Raw genomic sequence first — 18226 nt, forward strand, 5'->3', positions numbered from 1 at the left:
TCGGCCCGGCCGGATTTGATTGCGCACACTTTATCCAGGACTATCAGCAATATCAGTGTGTATCACAATGGCAAATGGTCCTCCAACGCCACCTCCGACGACCGATGTTGAAATTCAAGACGAGGCCAGAATGAACGATACTCTTCCTCCCGCTGTCGATGGAACATCTGATCCAGCACCGGAAGCAACTTCTGCCCAACCTCCACCGCAACAATCGAACCAGATTCAGGACCCTTACGGGCTCATTTTTCCAAGAATTGCAGAACTCGCCACACAGAAGCGATGGATCGAGTTGATAGATATAGCAGAGATTACAGAAATTAATGCGCGTCTAGCACTCTCTCGCCAGACACTCAGTGGTTAACGGATTTCTCTCCTACAGGCCAATAATGACCAGAAACTTTCCCGATTGTTCGTGATCGTACCTCTAGTTTTAGCATACCTCATAAAGAATGATCTGTAAGTTCTTCAGCGCGTCTCGCCTCTCTGTGTTGCTTGACGGTTCCTTCTTTCAGTCCTATCGCGAAACTTGTCCTGGAACGCCTACCTCCCGATATAAGATTGAACCCTTTAATAAAGAATCTTGGGTTGCTTACTACATCATATTCAGCTGGAGCATATGAACAAATATATAGCAACGCAAACGCGTTGGTGAACGCCGTGGCAAAACCTGAATTTCAACAACCTGAGCTTGCACAAGTGATCAATATCATGGTCGAGTCTTTTCTGTGTCAGTTGCCCTGTCCGTCCAGTTCTTCATCACTGCTAATGGTTCCTTTACTAGTCTCGTTCCGAGATAGGACCTTCTTGTTGCTTTCTAGAGCATACACTTCCATCACCCTCTCGCTCGCTGAAATGTATTTTGGTCTGGGTTCTTCGGAACTTTTACCAGGCAAGTTATTCATACTCGTAGAAAACGCGCACCCTTGAACTTAGGTCTATCCAGTTGCTGCTCGTCATGGGTGGGCCTACGATACATCTACAAAGGTTCTGAAGCCTGTGCCAACAAACGAACCTGCTTCATTCGTTGCCCCAGGTAACTTATCTATGCAGCTATTTTATTGTCGCAATGACCTTGTTTCCAATTCACAGCTGTCTCCTCACTTGTTAATTTCAACTTCATTGCCCAGAGTGTATCACAACTTGAGATGTAGTATATCCAGGCAAAAATATTGTACGAACATGAGAACAAAAACTAGGCGTTGCGCATCATTTACCATCTCGAATTGTTGCACTATACTATGTATGTAGCCAAATTGAAAGAAGTCTGAGGCGCTTAAATTGAAAAACTACCTTTTGACCTTGCACATCTTGTTCTTTGTTTGGTCTTATGGAAACGAAGCTTCATTCACCGAACTCCATGCCCCTCAGCCCCACTCACGGAGAAACGAACTCTACCACAATAGCTTCTGAAGCAGAAGTCACTCAAAGCACGGTCGGTTTCATCGTTCTACGTCACCCAAGTTGAAGATTTTAGATAAATTCATAGACTGAGTTTAGTCAAGTCACTCAATCTCCTGAACGATGGGTGACACTACAGCTCACATGGGCCGGGAAACCCTTTTCATTGGATATCGCTGATTCTGACCGGTGAAAGGCTATCTTCCATCACCGATATCCCTCCACTCATCTGTGTTCCAGAGTTCTAGACTTGAAAACGGCATTACATGATTTAACTAGAGTCCCGCCAGAACGACAGAAGATATTAGGATTAGTGAAAGGAAAACTACCTCCAGATCAAGGAAGAATGTGCGTTCCCTGGTCTCATGTAGAGTTCGGCACTTTCTTGACTATCCGTGATAGCTCGGACCTGAAGCTCACTACTGGAAAGAAATTTACCCTACTAGGTACACCCGAGGGTGACGAAATCAAAGATCCAGCCCGTCTGTATTCAGTTTTACAGTTCTTGCTATCACCATTGATATCTTCCTTTTTCTTTGAGATAGAATTGGGGAATCTGCCAGATGTTGTTAACGACCTTGATATTGACTTTACCAAAGACCCGAACGCCGTAAAGAGATATAAACATGACCAGAGGAACATTCGCAAAGTTAAAGAGATGACGGACAAGTTGTCGGTCAATATCATCCATCCTTTGCGGGAGGGAAAGAAATTGCTGGTATTAGATATTGATTACAGTGCGTATAATCCTTGAGATTTTGCACATACATATGCTGAGGATCATGTATAGCTATTCTGGACACGAAACCTTTGACGTCCGGAAGCTTGCCTCCAGCAGAATGCGCACGACCGAAATTACATGAATTCCTGGAAGCGATATATCCTTATTATGACAGTATGGTTGACTCACTCAATTCTTCTCTCACATTTCTGATGTATTTTCGTAGTTTGCATATGGTGCGCGTATTTGCAGCTGTATGAAATCACTTCTGAACATTGTATAGGTCTCAAACAAGCTGGATATGGTTAGAAACGAAACTCGTCGAACTTGGTATGATAGGTGCCAATCGTAACTATCAGGCAAGCGACATGAAGTTCTACATGGAGTCTGCTGTCCTAACTTCGTACGCGTCTGTGTAAAGATATCATTTGGTGATGATACCTACGTCTGTCCTCTTTTCCTGCCGCGGCTCTGATCTTTTACGTATCCCCATACCAGTTCTCGACAAGACGTGCATGTTCACGGTGTTTACTGAGCGGGACGGACAAGAGTGGCAGCACTCCGTGAAGGCTCTGCAAATTATTTGGAATCATTTCCCCCAGTTGTAAGTTATTCGTGTTGTTTGGTTTGTACATATGCATACCACTGATACATTTTCGGCAACCTATAGTAACGCGACAAACACGGTCCATGTTGACGATTTAGTGTGTAGTCTTGATGCATCTTTCACTGTTGTTGAAGTTGCATTATTTTAGGGCCGCAACTTTGCTCTCAATCCTCAATGTGGACTGAAGATACATGCATTCAAGAATGCACACACCCCCGAAGCTCAAGCAGACCGAGAACTCGACAAGCTTGCGCGATACATGGTTCACATTGCTCCTTTGAGTGATCTCCGTTCCCTCTCACACGCAGTAAATCTCTTACTCTCCGCACGGAACGTATTAACTTATTTTTGGGCACAGAATTGGAAAACAGTCTTGAAAAGCTTACCTCGCTCTTAGCATATATAGAATCCCAGTGGATCACGGCTTTCTTTGTTCCTTCCGGTCGGGATTGTGTGTTGTGTTTGCTCAGCATTTCAATATTTAGTACTTTTGCGTTGATAACCGTGTTTCTGTAACTTAAGAGATACCGCATAATACTTAGTTTCATAATAGGTGTACATGTTTGCGCTGCCTGAATTGGGGACTTGAATTGTGTCAATGATTCAGGACTGCCACAGTCGGTCATCAGCGGGTCAACGTCGTGCTCATCGCGCTTCTCTTATTTTCCCGCGATTTCAAATTTAGCTTTGCAATTACCTTCATGCCTTTTAAACAGCTGATTCTATGCTTATGCTCATATCCCGAAGTATCCCCTACAACCGGTTACCTTTATTTTTCTGCCCGGCTTCGATAACGAGGAATCGATCAAGAGCACAGAGAATGTCTAGCAGCACGCTAAACAAAGCAACAGTGCATCCAACGCCACGCCCTTCAGCTAGTCTGGTGCTGATCAACGAGAGAAATGAAGTTTTGATGGTCCAACGTAACCCACATGCTAGCACCTTCGCGGGAGCGACGGTATGATTATCATGCATCTACTCTCATAATATCCATGCCTGAATGTTAATGCAGGTATTTCCAGGAGGAAACTTTGACAAGAAACAAGATTCGTCTTTGAAGATCACAGCAATACGAGAGGCGTTTGAAGAATCCGGCCTTCTGATTGCTCGTCCATCCGACAGCTTGTCCCGAACACCTTCAGATGCAGTACTCGACGAAGCGAGGTTTGCAGTCCATAGCCAGACGAAGACTTTCCAGCAGTTCATGAATGAAAATAACTTGATAGCGGATACCGAGTCGTTGCTGCCTTTCACTACTTGGATTACACCCATCGAAGCGCCAAGGTGAGCTGTAGTCAGTCGCAATGAATCTCAAGTGTATTTAACGCGTCTTATTGCAGGCGATTTTACACTCAATTCTACGTAGCGTTCCTTCCAGAAACCTCCGCCTCTGGGTTCATGGCTGGCAGTAAGCAGGAACGTTTACCGAAACCTGGTATGTTCAAGAACCTGATTCCTACTGGATCATATCGCACTCAGCTATTTCACCAGACGGAGGACAAGAAGTCATAGCCGCCAGGTTCATCCGTCCAGAAGAAGCCTTGGCTGAGTTCAATGCGCGGAAAATCAAGTTTATGCCTCCCCAATACTACATACTGTATACTCTATCGAACATACTGCGTGGTGCTACTAGCACATTTGAAGAACGTGTTGCGATACAAAGATTATCGTCTGGGAATTTTGGTCGTATGACTATCAACCCTCGTCGGCTGGTTCAACCTCAATCTTCTTCGGACGCTACTACATTGACCTACGAAGGGGACGAGACTCGGGGAGGGCCTTCTGGACGTCTGCATAGGGTTGTCGTTAAGATAGGCAAAGGCGGCGTGAGTTTTACACCATCAAGTTCAGGAGTTATTTAACTTACCAGAATACAGATAACCACTGCGATTACGCTGCACCGAAATTTTGACATATTTACGGAAATAGAACCCCATATCTCCGGGGTTTCCTCAAAGCTCTAGATTCTTCAAGTATCTACATATAGCTTATCCCACTGTATAATTCCAACCTTCGCATTTACTTGCATAGTGTACTTAACTATAAAATCATTTTGGGCCAGCTAAAATTCTTCTCTCCATGAAAAATGCCAGTAAGCTGTATGTTTGGCTGATGTAGCGTTCGATGGTTTATTGCCGAACCTTTAGGTAAGGCTCCTTACAAAAATGTTTTGTCTGTTTTCGTAGGGGGGAAGTTGGCCTTATCCACCAGATCTTGACCGATATAGACAAGTATGACTAAGCAAGCTCATCAAGCCAAAGAAGTATAAACCGAGTCGGCATCTGCCCAATCAAACTCAATCCTTAGCACCGTGCTGGCATGGCAATCCAGGACCCCTGATTATACCCTATGATCCCATATGAAAATTTTGCCTGATCCTGAGGGATTTTGTCCGAACCAAAAGTAGAATTTTGGGAGGGACTTTTGTCCGAATTTCCCTCCGGCCATGGTATAAGCGCCCAAATTTTCCGACATTGGCAGAGTGCAACTGGTTGTAAATTTGGTTCATTGAATTTTCTTGTGCAATTTATGGTAAATTTTAGGGTGTTTTGTCCGAATTTTTCATTCTGGCTGCCGCCTATGGTGATCTTTTGTCCGAATTTTCCTATGGCTAGAGACCAAATTTGGGGGGGTGTCTTGTCCGAACCACCGTCTGGGATCATAGTGTATAATCAGGGGTCCTGGCAATCCCCGACTCTGAATGGTTTCATGATGAGCGGGTATGCTGATTATATGCAATTATAGAAGTAAATCAAAATTATGTTTGAGAGGAAAATAATATGATGCAGTATGGTTGTATATAACTGTTGAATATATGTGATTAGATACAGATTGAGGTTATTGTTAAACTTTTGCATCGTGGTGTAGTGATTTTCGGTACAGTTTACAGTGTCCTTAATCTGCATTTTGAAGAATGTATTTATGTTGAATTTTCAGTTTGTTTTCACCTAAAGATACATTTGTTATACTGTCGACGCGGAATATCAATGACAAGATTGCAAAAAATAAACTCCTTCGTTTTTGCTCCAATAAACATTTTTTGTATACTGAAACTTCAGAATCAGTCTAGTGTTTGATGTGCGGCCAAAATCAGTGTGGAGATTTAAGTCAAGGTCACTGTTGGTCGACCTAGTGCATTGTATAAACTACTAGAATTTTCAGAAACGGCTATCTGTCAGCATGAGCAATTGCACTGTAATATACAAAGTTACCATATAAAAAGGAGTTGGAGATCTTCGTTGTAGGATCAGTGATCCATTCATGAAAGAATGAGTGACCTCCATTTGTAAGTTCAGAGGTCAGTTCCACGGGATAAGTTTGTTGACAATAATAATAAGTACAAGGGGAGGTCAAGTGTCAAGCCCATGCCTCGGGCCCCCATTCCGCCGCTCGGTATTCCGAAGATCTACTCTTATTGTAATCTGACTCTTATTGTTCTTTCTCGCTACGCATACCCTTTCGTTCTAGTCTCTCACTATTGTCTTTTACTCTTTCGTTCTAGTCTCTCCTTATTGTCTTTTACTCTACCCTGCAGGTACTACTCGTATAGCTCCTAGTAGTTAGTCTGGCACTCCGCACCGATGCGCCGTTCCGTAGATATAAATACTGCCTGTACGCTACTGTAGTTCCTCAGTTTAATTATCAACTTAGATCTCCCTTCTCAACTTAACTCTTCTCTAAGTCTTCAGGCTCAACGCCTCGAAGTACGTTCCCCTCGACCTTAGGACTTGAACGTCCTCTGGTTCGCTCCTCGTCATCGGCGATACCGCCGCTCCGACCTGGCTGCTACTTAGCCTCTCTCTCTCTACTCTCGCTCTCCGGGGACTAACGGCGTAACGGCGGTGTTGTTAATAACTTCACTACTGTCCCACTCGTCTTCCGCACTTAGACACCTTGTGGCTTTGGCACGGTTACACGGGTTGCATGATCTTAACATCAAGCCAGATCAGATTGATTTTCCTGTATTGTCATAATAACTGGACATTGTTATATAGACATACATAGTACTGAAGTGTATTCTGCCCAGAAAAGCAACAATATCATTAAAGTATGCACACCATTCAGAATTAAACTATACAACGTAAGAAAACAAACTACACACACTAACTCCAAATCGGTTCACGCTGTTACTACAATAAGACACCTATACATCCTACAGGTTCTCTGAAAGATATTATTCACCACACCTTATACCAAAATGGACAACAATGAATTGATTACATACGAATGAATAGTGCAGAATGATCTCACAAAACACGACCATTTGAATCCGACAAGGACCTCCTCTTTCAGAGTCGGTGAATTTGAATCAAATGCATTAGTAGAAATAGGCAGCAGAGCAGCCAGAGCAGTATTGCTTATACAATTAATCAAAGGAACCTTAAGAAATAAATGACTTGTACAGTGTAAGAGTTATTTGCCCCATTTGCCCCTTCATGGTTGTATTCATGTACTATTTTCAACTTGAAGATGCATCTGCAAAACATGTATACTTGCCAGAGCAAGGATACTGGCTGGAGAGCGCTCTCCAGCGACAAAAGCACCCAAAGCAAAAATCAAAGCCTGCTCTGGGTGCTTTCACTGCTAGTGCTCTGAACTGCTCTGAACTGCTTTCAGCTATTTAGCCAAACATACAGGTTTTGCAGATTGGCAGGCAGAGTGCCAATTGATGGCCATTGATGGCTGCTGTTCTGTAAGTATCATTCATGAACATGGTCACTCAACATACTCAACAATCAACTATTGGGCTGCTGCCTTACAGGGCATTACAAAGTGCTATACTGTTTGTGTATACACACATCACAATACTCAGGAGATTGGCCAGTTATGTATATATTGGATATAGTAGTACTAAATGTTCGGCCCTTGCCGCTTGCGGCCTTGCCCCCAGTCATTCATCACAGCCTGAGATTTGCATTGCTGTCGACGACACCAGAAAAGAGTGTCGGCATATACCATGTGACTTATGTGACGCCACGTCCCGACCGACGGCCACGTTCATTACAACGAAGACCATATCACTTTATACTTCTAAATGGCAAGCGATATAACAGCAGAACCGGGGCCTACATCAGTCTTTTCGCGTATAAAAGCGCTCGAGTCGCAATCGCTAGCAGACAGCAGCAGTAAAAAAAAACGATCAAATCTCATCATAGACAGTGACGGCGACCATGAGGAGGACTGGGTTAGTGTGCCAATAACAGCCACTGCCTTGACACCCACAATAATAACCACCAGTGTTGCACCTCCACTACCATCTAGGAAACAAAATCATGTTCCAGCATTGTCCGTCTCATCGTTCCATTCAGTTTCCCTGTCGTCTGAATCCGTAAATTCCCTTGTCATTGATTCGGGCCGGGATTTTAACAAGGAGGAGGATACAGTATCGCTGGAATCAGAGCCTTATGAGGACGTTGATTCTACTACTTCGCTTGGCAGTCCTGGTGCCGTAGCAAGGCTAACGGCGGATTGGAACCAGTTGAATAATTTACCCTCGAATCTTCAACGACCACGAAGCGCCGCACCTATTATCGCAGGAAAAACCAAATCAGCACCTCCACCTCCACCTCCAAGATCCGCTTCTACATCTTTCTCATCGTCCATATCTTCATCTGGACCTCCATCTGCGACTACATCCAATGGCAGACGGCCGCCCCCTCCACCACCCAGTAGTAATCGAGCATCCACATCTACAACTGCTGGCTCTGATCGGTCATCTGTCCTTATTGTCACGAGCAATGTAAGCTCGACAAACAGTAGCTCGATAAACCATGGTTACCCGCCGTATCAGGCGTATAAATCCAAACCTCCACCTCCACCTAACAAACCTACAACTCCGCTAAAACCTCAAGCGCTGAAATACCTACCTTCTTCTTCCTCTAGCTCCTCTGTTACCTCTTCGTCGTCAACTTCGACAACAGGACCAGGTCCGTCTACTTCCTCTCTTGCTCTCGCTCGTCCCACGCCTGTTCCCCCACTTGCCCGGAAGCGATATGAAACCGTCTTCGACGCAAACTTGGCTAATCTAAACATCGCTGCCTCGAACGGTCCACTCACCTCTACTTCTTCCTCAAAACCCGCTCTTCTTTCCCCCTCCGCTGCCTTGGCCATTTCACGCAAAGGATGGAGGGGTCTTTCAATAGACTTGGTTACATCGGATGATAAAGATGATGTAGTGTTGAATAAGGATAAAGATAAAGATAGTGGTCATGCAGCAGGCGAGAATGATCAAAATAAATTCAACCGACTCCCTGGACCTGTCGTGCGCATTATCTGGGAAAAATCTCGTTTGAACAGGGAGAAACTGAGTGCGATTTGGTAATTATCTTTCTTTTACTAGGGCACATTCACAACGCAGCTAATCATTTTCCCATATTGTAGGCTCGAATGCGATTCATCTCACACAGGCTTCCTCGACTGCGATACATTTGTTAAGGGGATGTGGAGGATTGATGCCGAATTAAGACGTGAGGAGCTGGAGAGAACTGGGAGGGCGAAGAGAACTGGAAGTCTAAAAAGTGTAGGGAGTATCCAGCGCCAGTCAAGTACGGCCAGTACAACTTCATCCTCGCATAGCCTACGGAGTGTTCCTTCCGTGGGAAGCTTACGACGAAAGCCTGTACCCGCGATCTCAATGCCTCCGATACCACCTATACCACTTATACCCTCGCCTGCACCCTCTACAGGAACTTCAGGGACACTAAAAACGACGTCCATACCACCTCCGCTGCCCGCTCGAAAACCCACAATGGGAACGGGATTGGGAACCGGAACCGGGTCGAAGGTGGATTTGGGAGATGATGAGGTTGATTTATTATTGTGATAACTATCTTGTGCTCGACGTTGTGCGCAAAACCAAATCCCATCATTATAAAATGTTGGAGGATTTTCTTTTGGATCTTTTTCAGCTTCTCAGGTGCCACAGTCTTGTTTGAAAACTTGCCCATTTCAATACCTCTCTAAGCTATTCGACTTCGACTTCGGACCTTAGACTTCGGGAGGCTAAGTGGTAAACCCTTGACGATGCGAAATGGATACCCTCCTCCTACGTGCCGTCAAGATGTCTTCACTCGGATCTTCACTCGGATCCCTTACTTTCATGACCCGACTATAAATGAAGATATCTGAAGCCTGTATTTCACTGGCATTCCCTGCCCCCACTAATTTCAGACTTTCTTGTAACCACGATGTATCATCTTACTGATTCTTTATCAATGGATACCTTTCTACCCTTACGTGGCCAACATCTGGATGTCGTGTTTACGGTCTGTTGAACACTGTTGAAACCCATTCAAGGAAGAGAATTACTGCATCCGGCGAATCTCGAGAAAGCAGGTATGCGAGCTGTAATGAAGAACGAATTTAGTCAGTCCACAACAATGGGGTTGATTATATTTTCGACGGTAGTGATACGACATTATTTTTCATGTATCTACTACTCAACTTCTTCTCTCCATGAACAGCCTATTCCCATTTGTGATTTGACTGTCACAACTCCTCAGTTTTTGAGAACGACATTCAAATCGTTTACTGCATTCAATACCGCCTTCACTCCCGACGCAGTAATATCCGTGTCAGTCGCGACACCCCATGCACTCGACTTCAAATTTTTCGTAGACTCTCCTGTAACTTCATATACCAAATCTACATAACTCGCCGCTCTCACTTCGCTTCCCTCCCCGATCGAGTGCTCCCAATAATCTCTTATCGAGAGGGTACCAGCAATCTGGGTGTGCAACGCAGCGAGGAGGGAAGAGAGAGGACCGTTTCCAGTGCCAGAAATGGTGCGGGATGCGCCACCGAAAAAAGTAAATGAGCCAGAGAGGGAGCGTCGACTGCCATCCAAGTGATCCAGCTTGAACGACTCCATAGACACTTTCGTAGAAGGACGATCATTTTGGTATCTGTACGTATCTTTGAACAATTGCGTCACACCGTCGATGGAGATTTCATCCGCTTCCTCTAAAGCCTTCCGTTGGACTACTTCGAAAAAGGCTGCTTGGAATCTCCGCGGGAGCTCGAGACCGAGTTGGTTGACGATGACACTGGCAACGTCTTCTTGCCCAGAAGATTTCGAATGGAAGCCAACAGAGAGCTTCAGCTTGGGTAATTCCCGACCGTCAATGATTGCACTGTTTACAGCGCTTAGAACTGCCCTCAAACCGCTTCGAGCAATGTCGGCGTCGACGCCAACACCCCACCATGATTGCCTGGTTGAGGTTGTCTTGCGCTCTGTGGCAGAGATAAGTTCGACGTATGATGCTGCCTGCGCGTTTTCGCCTTCATCGGCGTCGTTGATAGTGTGTTCGGAGTATTCGCGAATTGCGAAATCCAAAGAAAGATGGGTTCGGAGCGCGTCAAGGAGAGCTGAAAGGGGACCGTTACCCTTCCCACGGATGACACGGTACACACCGTCCACAGAAACGGTACCGTCAAAACGACGCTGAGTGTCATCTTCTTCGCCCGATTCCTGATCTGACTTAGCCTTTGGCTTGGGTTTTTCATAATCCAGAGAAGAGATCTTGAAACTGCGCAAGGACAAACGGCCTTTGTGCCCTGTACCAAAATGATACGTGCGCTTGAAAGCTGAGGTTATATCGTCCACTGTCATCTCCCTTGCCTCGCGGTCAGAAACCTCTTGTACGACTTGATAAAACGCAACCTGCATCTTCCTAGGGAGATCGAGGTGTAGATTTTGTTTGAGGAGATATGAGATACCGCCTTTGCCTGATTGCGAATTGACCCTAATCAACGCCTCGTACGTCTGACCCAAGTCCGCCGGGTCGATGGGTAGATAGGGTATGTCCCAAATCAACGGTTCACCCTTGGCCTTACACTCTTCATGTTTCAGACGCTGAGCCTCAAAACCCTTCTTAATAGCGTCTTGATGTGAGCCAGAGAACGCAGTATAAACAAGTTCACCGGCATAAGGGTACCGTGCAGGGATAGGTAAGTCATTGCATGCGGTCACAACATCGATGGTATTCTGTAAGTCACTGAGGTCGAGCATAGGGGGGATTCCTTGTGTGTAGAGGTTCAAAGCGAGGGTGACAAGGTCAACATTGCCAGTTCGTTCGCCGTTACCGAAGAAACAGCCTTCGATACGATCACCACCTGCTAGAGTTCCAAGCTCCGCAGAAGCGATACCAGTGCCTTGGAACGAGCTCAGGGAATGTGTATTTAGACTATAGGGATAGACTCACCTCGGTCATTGTGAGGATGTAGACTTACAATAATCTTCTCTCTCTCTGAGATTTTGTTGCAAAAGTTTTCAATCTACAGCTTATGAGTCGGGGTTAACACTAGCAGTACTACACGCACCTGATCGGCATAGTGATTTGGCGGTGCAATTTCGACCGTCGAAGGCAGATTGAATATAATGCGCTCGTCGCCCAATCCTGCCTTGCCCCAGGCCTTCTTCACCGCTTCGCATACTTCGATGGCGAAGTCAGGTTCCGTTTGAGTAAACGTCTCCGGACTGTACTCGTATATAAATTTGGTACCATACTTTTGAGTGCATTCTTCCGTTAATTCGCGAATGATTTTGGTGTGTTTAATGGTGAGATCAAGTGTTTGCTCTTTGGAATTTCTGAAGACGACATTACGGAAAGTGGGAGAGGTCGCATTATACATGTGTATAATGGCATGCTTTGAGCCAGCGACTGAGTCAATAGTACGTCGAATGAGGTCTTCGCGGGCTGGAGTCAGAACCTAGCATATGGCTATCAGGGATAGAAATAACATCCATGTCGATCGATACGAACTTGTATCCATACGTCGTCCGGAATTTCATGTTTCTCGATTAAACCCCGTACAAATGCAAAATCAGTGTCGCTGGCGCTTGGGTATGCAACTTCGATTTGCTTTACACCACACTTAACGAGTTCCCGGAAGAATATCGTCTTTTGTTCAATTGTCATAGGATTGACCAGAGCCTGGTTTCCATCTCTCAAATCGGTAGACAGCCAAATAGGTGATTTCGTGAACGTTTTCGATGGCCATTGACGACTTGGTAGGCGGATAGGTGTGTACGGCTTGTACTTTTGTGAAGGTTGAGATCTAATGAATAGCTCATTAGAGTAGCATGAGAGCATTACGTGTCAGAGCTCACAACATAGGCATGATACACTAACACAAGAGGATTCAAAGGAATCAAAGAATGAAGAGAATGGTCAAAGCAGTCGTCACTGAGCAGAATTTAGCCGCCGCAAATTAAATTAGTGGACACTTTTTGACTCGAACTGAGCGCTTATTTAAAACCAATTAAGTTCGTCGACTCTCATCAGTTCAATTCACCATTTTCGTGCCCCACCTGCCCATCTCTACTATATTTTTGCAATTTCGGCGTTCAGGCTCTTGTAATATAGCCCGTTCATTCTGAGACTTAAATCTTTTTCCCGTGAGTTTCTCACCCGTGCGGAGCCAAGCTCCAGCCAGATATTTGATACAAGTATCATACTCACAACGACATATTTACTAGGTACTATACTATACTGGAGGTTCGGAGCAGAATCTCGAAACTTGTTTTCAAAACTTATCCAAAACTTATTGCTATTTTTTTCAGAGTGTCACGCGTTTCCTTTCATCGCGCTCCCAAAACAAGGATATCGAACGATATTGCGGGCAAGATTTTCACCGGATTTCAATGATTTTGAGTGTAGCTCATAGCTAAATGTATCACATTGTAAGTTCTTCGTTTACCAAAAGTATGAACGCCAGATCTTCAACGAGGTTCAACGTTCAACGGTGGTCACAGTTTATGTGACTAGCGGTTTATAGATCACACTCTAAAATTCAAAGGCAAAAATTTGTAAAGCCTTACAGTCATCTACCACCATTTGGGATGACCAAATCTCTCCGACCAAAATTTCAACATGTACACCTTATTTATGAGTATTTTTGCATGTTCGGCATTCATTAGAGCATTTATACAAACTTTCTACTACCCTAAATACATTATCGAGGGAGGGATAGTTGTGCCAAGGTCTAATCAGTATGAAAATCTGTTATCAAGTGAAAACGAGCATTTGGGATGCACTGATAAGATGTAAGATAAACCAATTTAGGAAATTATTTATATTCAACTGATGTAATTAAGCCGTAATTCAAGTGCTTTTCCGCCTGCTCAACTCTTTCCACCTCACCTGAATGTTGCTATACCATGATATATAGTATTAGAAGGTTGGCAAATGTGTTGAATGATAATATCATTATGTTTACCAAGCCATAAGACCACATCTCGAGTTTAACAATGGCAATCATCAAAACATTTTTCATTTTCATCCCATAATGACACTTTCTGAGTGTTACGATGGGACTATGCAAATACATGCTCATCTGAGTAGCTAATACTTTGAAGGGGTTATCCTACTGCATGCCTCAAAAAATTCCGAAACCAAAATAGCTATAGATCATGGTAAAACATCGTTTGTCCCATTTGATGGTGGTGTCCCAAATGATGGTAGATGACTGTATATCTGATCATAAATATTTAATAGTGGATCAGGCTAAATGTCCGTTTGAGTTACAGATATGGGTGAAATTTGAACAAGTGATACGGTATAGTTCATTCTTTCTCGTCCTTGTAATTTGATTGACCGCACATAATCACAAGCCGAGTGACGCTAGAGTGAGGCCTAGGGAAAGACTCTTGAGTAACCCAGCGACGTTGACAAGTCTACGAGGATCGCACAAAAATCGTGAGTGAAAAGCATATCGTGAATAAAAAAGCTACACACAAGTCGGCAACCAGGGTCAAAACGCCAGCAAGGAGTGTCTCAAGTCCTGTCAGGACTTCGTGGAGCGCAGAATCAACGCCGTCGAGAAGCGAGCCAAGATCGGGGATGGCTGAGAGATCACCAACAAGAGTATCAAGAGCGTCAGCGATGTCCTGCATCATAGTTTGAACCAATATCCGTCCCAGATTGCAAACAAACACCTACAGTGATGATGCCTGCAATGAGATCAGCGATATCGTCGTCGGATTGACGGCGAGCCTTGCGACTGGAGGGTTGGAGGGAGGCCAACGAGGAGGTCGCAGTGTTGAGAGCCGTAGTCAACTCGTTGATGAGGGGAGTGACGGTAGCATCAGATGCGATTCCAGATTGACCGACAGAAGCTACGAGAAAAAAGATCAGATGTTGAAAATCAACGTCGCGTTGATAGCAGACACTCACTAATTTGGGGCAAGATAGTATCGGTGGAGTTCTTCAGCGTGTTGAGAACTATTTCGACATCAGCAGTGTCCTGCCTCTTTTTTACCGCAGCGGCAGAGGAAGGTACAGAGGAGGCGATGCTGAAGCAGGTAAAGAAGAAGAAGAGTGCAAAAAAACGAGCAAAGAACATGGCTGTCTGTGTTAGGTGTAGAGGTGATGTCAGACGAGACTGTTCAAAGAGGCTAATGGAGGTTGTTGTAGTACTTGAGTGACAAGAGGTTCAGGTTTTTATATGCAAAAGGGAGCCTTCGATGGGGCCAGTTTTTTTGTTGCAGATCTGTGTTTTGTGTAAATATCTTGCGTCAAGTGAGTTGTACTCTCATGGTATCCGCAAATACGCAATACCTCTTAATCCGTTAGGAAAATTGGATTAAATTCAATGGAACTATGAAACAGACAGATATGAACTCTCTGTGGGTGACAATTCAGTTTAAGGAGCTATGACGAATCAGCGCAAACCTCATTAAAGAATGGCGTAGGATGTTAAGTACTAGCGTTGAATTGCATATAAGCAATGATGTACTTACATCGCGACGAAATTTATTGTAGGGCAACTCACTGCATGCTGTTCCTTAGGCCCCATGATATACAGTCTTTGGCATCATGTAAGGACGGAGGGATGAGCTGCAGCAGAAATAAAGTGCGGCCACTCTGGGCGTCGTGTCAGTAAAAACGAGCACATAACGAGCATACAATGGTCATCTAGGAACTTGAACTTTTAGTTGGGTTTGGTAACTTGTCAGTAAAGGTGGATATGCAGTGGTGTGGAGTGGGAAGAATTCGGAAGCGCTGTTTTTCCTGGCCTGAACAAAACCGTGGTTCTGCCGCGCACGTCCACTACCGTAACCTTCCAGAGTTTCTGGTCTTGAAAGTCGACTATGTCATGTTATACATACTAGCTACATCGTCAAAGCGTGGTTCACGACGTCGTTGGGTCAAAGTTGGGTCCAGTTCCAGTTTACATTGCTCCCGCATACTTGTAGTATAACCAGGTAGCGCCGGCGAGCGGCAGTGCCCGCTACGGTGACCAAGCAAGGGGAATAAGAATAATAACCTCTGCCATCTCAAATAGCACTTTCCACCATGATGATGCGTTACACCATGGGATATTAATTTCATAAGAACTCTGTACTATTCGGTGACAATCAAAGAATATAACTATTGTTCAAATCCTCCAACTATCTGAAAGATACCAATGGATCCTGGCCTATATGTATCGAAACTACAGTCAGACAACAAACCTTCAACTTCACCAAAAATTGCTTGTCCACTGAACTAAATGGTACTAAAGAAAGGTGCTGAAGCTGCCGCAAGTATTTGGAGTTGTCGACAATTTCCTCATACAACTTTTCCTATAATTGGTCAACATCATTCAGTCAATAAGTGGAAAGACCCACAGGACATCTTGGTAGAGAATTCCATTGTAAAATAACCGTTTCACCGAAGATATTCTGTGAAAAAGAATTTTCACTGCAGCATTATCCCAGACTGACAAATTAATATGCAGCTGTTCAACAATCAAATCCGTCGGCAAGTCTACATCTAACTGTGTCAAAAAGTAGAATTCGTTTACAAGGTATAAGTCTGTAAGTGATGTCGATTTTAATGTAATAAAAGATAGGAATTGGATGGGTCCTTGGTAACATTCAATTTTCGGACCAAAACACAATTGTTCCGCAGATCCTGCTTGCATACATTCCATCCCTTGAGGAATACTGAGTGTGGTTAAATTCGTCAATTGCCACTGATCTGCAAAACCTGCATATTCGGCTAAGCACCGAGAGCAGATCCCAGCAGATCCCAGTGTGTTAACATTTGATGACTCACATACCATCTATGGAACATCGTTCTCTTATTACAAACCACTATCTCACTATCGTGTTATCAGTCTCACCGTGTACTATTACTATAGGACTACCAGTAGGATACATCGTATTGTACTTCCTTTCTCTCTTGCTACATTTAGCTGTAACATGACATCGTCTACCTTGGACTTGTATATAAACCTGTAGTATTCGTCTTGTCAAACAAGCAGTTCTCTCTACTCCTTCATCGTCTGATCTGTGTGATCAACTACAGTGCTGTGTGCACTCTATCTCTTACTGCCATTGCTGCTGAATATAACTTGATTATATTCTAACACTGAAAGCACTGAAAGCAGTATGCTTTGAGTGCTTTCACTGCTGGGAAGTGCTCTCAACTGCTTTTGGACCCTTAGCTGAATATCCAGCCTATCTGCAAAACCTGTATTTTCGGCTAAGGGTCCAAAAGCAGTTGAGAGCACTTCCCAGCAGTGAAAGCACCCAAAGCATACTGCTTTCGATGCTTTCAGCACTGGGATCTGCTGGGATCTGCTCTCAGTGCTTAGCCAAATATCCAGGTTTTGCAGATCTGAGGTTTTGCAGATAGTTCAAAAACTGCCTAGAACAGGGTAAATAATATACTCACAAGGCAACCTGTGTATACAAAGAAGAGAGGGCAAAGGGACGAAGTACTCAAGCGATGACTGGATGTTTGGCAGGCTGTCGTAAAATGGAAGACAGTCAGAGGATCTATGGAATTGGGATCAACAGCATCGTAGTTGGGTTGATCATCGAGAACAACTTGAACAAATCATGTGGTGAAGTATAAGCGAAGTTGCGAGTACTGAATCCTTCTGCCGATCGCCGAAGCCAGCAGGGTGAATGAAACTTCTTGAGATGACAGGTTGAGAGATGGTGTCATCTTTGGCAGTAGCACAAGAATGGCCAGCAATTGTGAGCAACATTGGAGAGCACAAGAGAATACATTGAAGGGAAAGTGATATGTAAACATATATCACATGATCAAACCAAAAAAGGAGAATATCCTTATATAGTCGGTAACGGTTGATCGGTCAAAAAATCCTAGTTCCTGAATTGAAGGTCTACAATACCCACTACCTAAAGGTAGCGGGAATACTTGATAAAGGATACGCATCGGAGACGAGTTGAATACCCGCTGTGAAGTGCGGGAGAAGCCTGGAATAAGGTGTACCTTGACTCTTGATGTGTAAGACTGGAAAAGGGCCTCATTCCAAGGCACTCACCTTCCTTGCTCAAAGCTATCTTATTCAGGACTGGAAGAGTCACTAAGTACATGATGATCATATATTTTTCAAGTCAAAAGTCTCTGAATTATTTCTCAGATCTTACTGGGTCTACTTACATAGTACTATTCATTTTCAATCAAGTATGCTAGGCTACTAGCATAATTCAAATCTTCTCATTGAACCTGATACAGTAATTGGGTTGTCGAGAAACC

General features: G+C 44.2%; 6 protein-coding genes across 6 annotated transcripts; 4 read left to right on the forward strand and 2 right to left on the reverse strand.

The window, feature by feature from the left end:
* Nucleotide 1: 1 nt before the first annotated feature.
* Nucleotides 2-1311, forward strand: C8R40DRAFT_1232943 (COP9 signalosome). Its single transcript, XM_046233320.1, has 6 exons — nt 2-325; nt 383-459; nt 516-730; nt 785-892; nt 947-1036; nt 1093-1311. Exons 1-6 carry the CDS (start codon nt 68-70, stop codon nt 1152-1154), a joined length of 810 nt encoding a protein of 269 aa, XP_046091964.1. The 5' UTR covers nt 2-67; the 3' UTR covers nt 1155-1311.
* C8R40DRAFT_1075576 (HAD-like domain-containing protein) lies at nt 1295-3289 on the forward strand. Its single transcript, XM_046226881.1, has 13 exons — nt 1295-1435; nt 1490-1590; nt 1642-1749; nt 1804-1883; nt 1947-2138; nt 2192-2296; nt 2349-2358; nt 2406-2481; nt 2544-2553; nt 2621-2726; nt 2793-2826; nt 2878-3036; nt 3088-3289. The coding sequence occupies exons 1-13, from the start codon at nt 1331-1333 to the stop codon at nt 3124-3126; spliced, it is 1125 nt and encodes a 374-aa protein (XP_046091965.1). The 5' UTR covers nt 1295-1330; the 3' UTR covers nt 3127-3289.
* Nucleotides 3290-3549: 260 nt separating this feature from the next.
* Nucleotides 3550-4693, forward strand: C8R40DRAFT_1031572 (uncharacterized protein; the record flags this gene model as incomplete). Its single annotated transcript, XM_046223179.1, has 5 exons — nt 3550-3687; nt 3742-4013; nt 4070-4164; nt 4221-4555; nt 4607-4693. The coding sequence occupies 5 exons, from the start codon at nt 3550-3552 to the stop codon at nt 4691-4693; spliced, it is 927 nt and encodes a 308-aa protein (XP_046091966.1).
* A 3071-nt stretch (nt 4694-7764) lies between these two features.
* C8R40DRAFT_1164306 (uncharacterized protein) lies at nt 7765-9552 on the forward strand (the record flags this gene model as incomplete). Its single annotated transcript, XM_046230473.1, has 2 exons — nt 7765-9047; nt 9111-9552. The coding sequence occupies 2 exons, from the start codon at nt 7765-7767 to the stop codon at nt 9550-9552; spliced, it is 1725 nt and encodes a 574-aa protein (XP_046091967.1).
* A 675-nt stretch (nt 9553-10227) lies between these two features.
* C8R40DRAFT_1064677 (2-isopropylmalate synthase) lies at nt 10228-12851 on the reverse strand (the record flags this gene model as incomplete). Its single annotated transcript, XM_046225572.1, has 5 exons — nt 10228-11882; nt 11933-12005; nt 12051-12440; nt 12494-12788; nt 12841-12851. 5 exons carry the CDS (start codon nt 12849-12851, stop codon nt 10228-10230), a joined length of 2424 nt encoding a protein of 807 aa, XP_046091968.1.
* A 1125-nt stretch (nt 12852-13976) lies between these two features.
* C8R40DRAFT_1137928 (uncharacterized protein) lies at nt 13977-15200 on the reverse strand. The gene is made up of 4 exons (XM_046229449.1): nt 14906-15200; nt 14672-14847; nt 14468-14619; nt 13977-14406 (listed from the first exon to the last, which is right to left on the reverse strand). The coding sequence occupies exons 1-4, from the start codon at nt 15072-15074 to the stop codon at nt 14337-14339; spliced, it is 567 nt and encodes a 188-aa protein (XP_046091969.1). The 5' UTR covers nt 15075-15200; the 3' UTR covers nt 13977-14336.
* Nucleotides 15201-18226: the final 3026 nt, after the last annotated feature.

The sequence above is a fragment of the Lentinula edodes genome, assembly GCF_021015755.1.
Source record: "Lentinula edodes strain Le(Bin) 0899 ss11 chromosome Unknown C8R40scaffold_1, whole genome shotgun sequence".
NCBI classification, from domain to species: domain Eukaryota; kingdom Fungi; phylum Basidiomycota; class Agaricomycetes; order Agaricales; family Omphalotaceae; genus Lentinula; species Lentinula edodes.

Bases quoted from the DNA above. Each gene is read 5' to 3' on its own strand.
- C8R40DRAFT_1075576 (XM_046226881.1), top strand. From the start codon at position 1,331: ATGGAAACGAAGCTTCATTCACCGAACTCCATGCCCCTCAGCCCCACT. The intron at 2,139-2,191 runs GTGCGTATAATC...GATCATGTATAG, and splicing joins GGTATTAGATATTGATTACA to CTATTCTGGACACGAAACCT. The intron at 2,727-2,792 runs GTAAGTTATTCG...GGCAACCTATAG, and splicing joins TGGAATCATTTCCCCCAGTT to TAACGCGACAAACACGGTCC.
- C8R40DRAFT_1232943 (XM_046233320.1), top strand. From the start codon at position 68: ATGGCAAATGGTCCTCCAACGCCACCTCCGACGACCGATGTTGAAATT. The intron at 326-382 runs GCGCGTCTAGCA...TCTCTCCTACAG, and splicing joins CAGAGATTACAGAAATTAAT to GCCAATAATGACCAGAAACT. The intron at 731-784 runs GTCAGTTGCCCT...TTCCTTTACTAG, and splicing joins CATGGTCGAGTCTTTTCTGT to TCTCGTTCCGAGATAGGACC.
- C8R40DRAFT_1137928 (XM_046229449.1), bottom strand. From the start codon at position 15,074: ATGTTCTTTGCTCGTTTTTTTGCACTCTTCTTCTTCTTTACCTGCTTC. The intron at 14,848-14,905 runs GTGAGTGTCTGC...TTTTTCTCGTAG, and splicing joins TACTATCTTGCCCCAAATTA to CTTCTGTCGGTCAATCTGGA. The intron at 14,620-14,671 runs GTAGGTGTTTGT...ACTATGATGCAG, and splicing joins TCATTGCAGGCATCATCACT to GACATCGCTGACGCTCTTGA.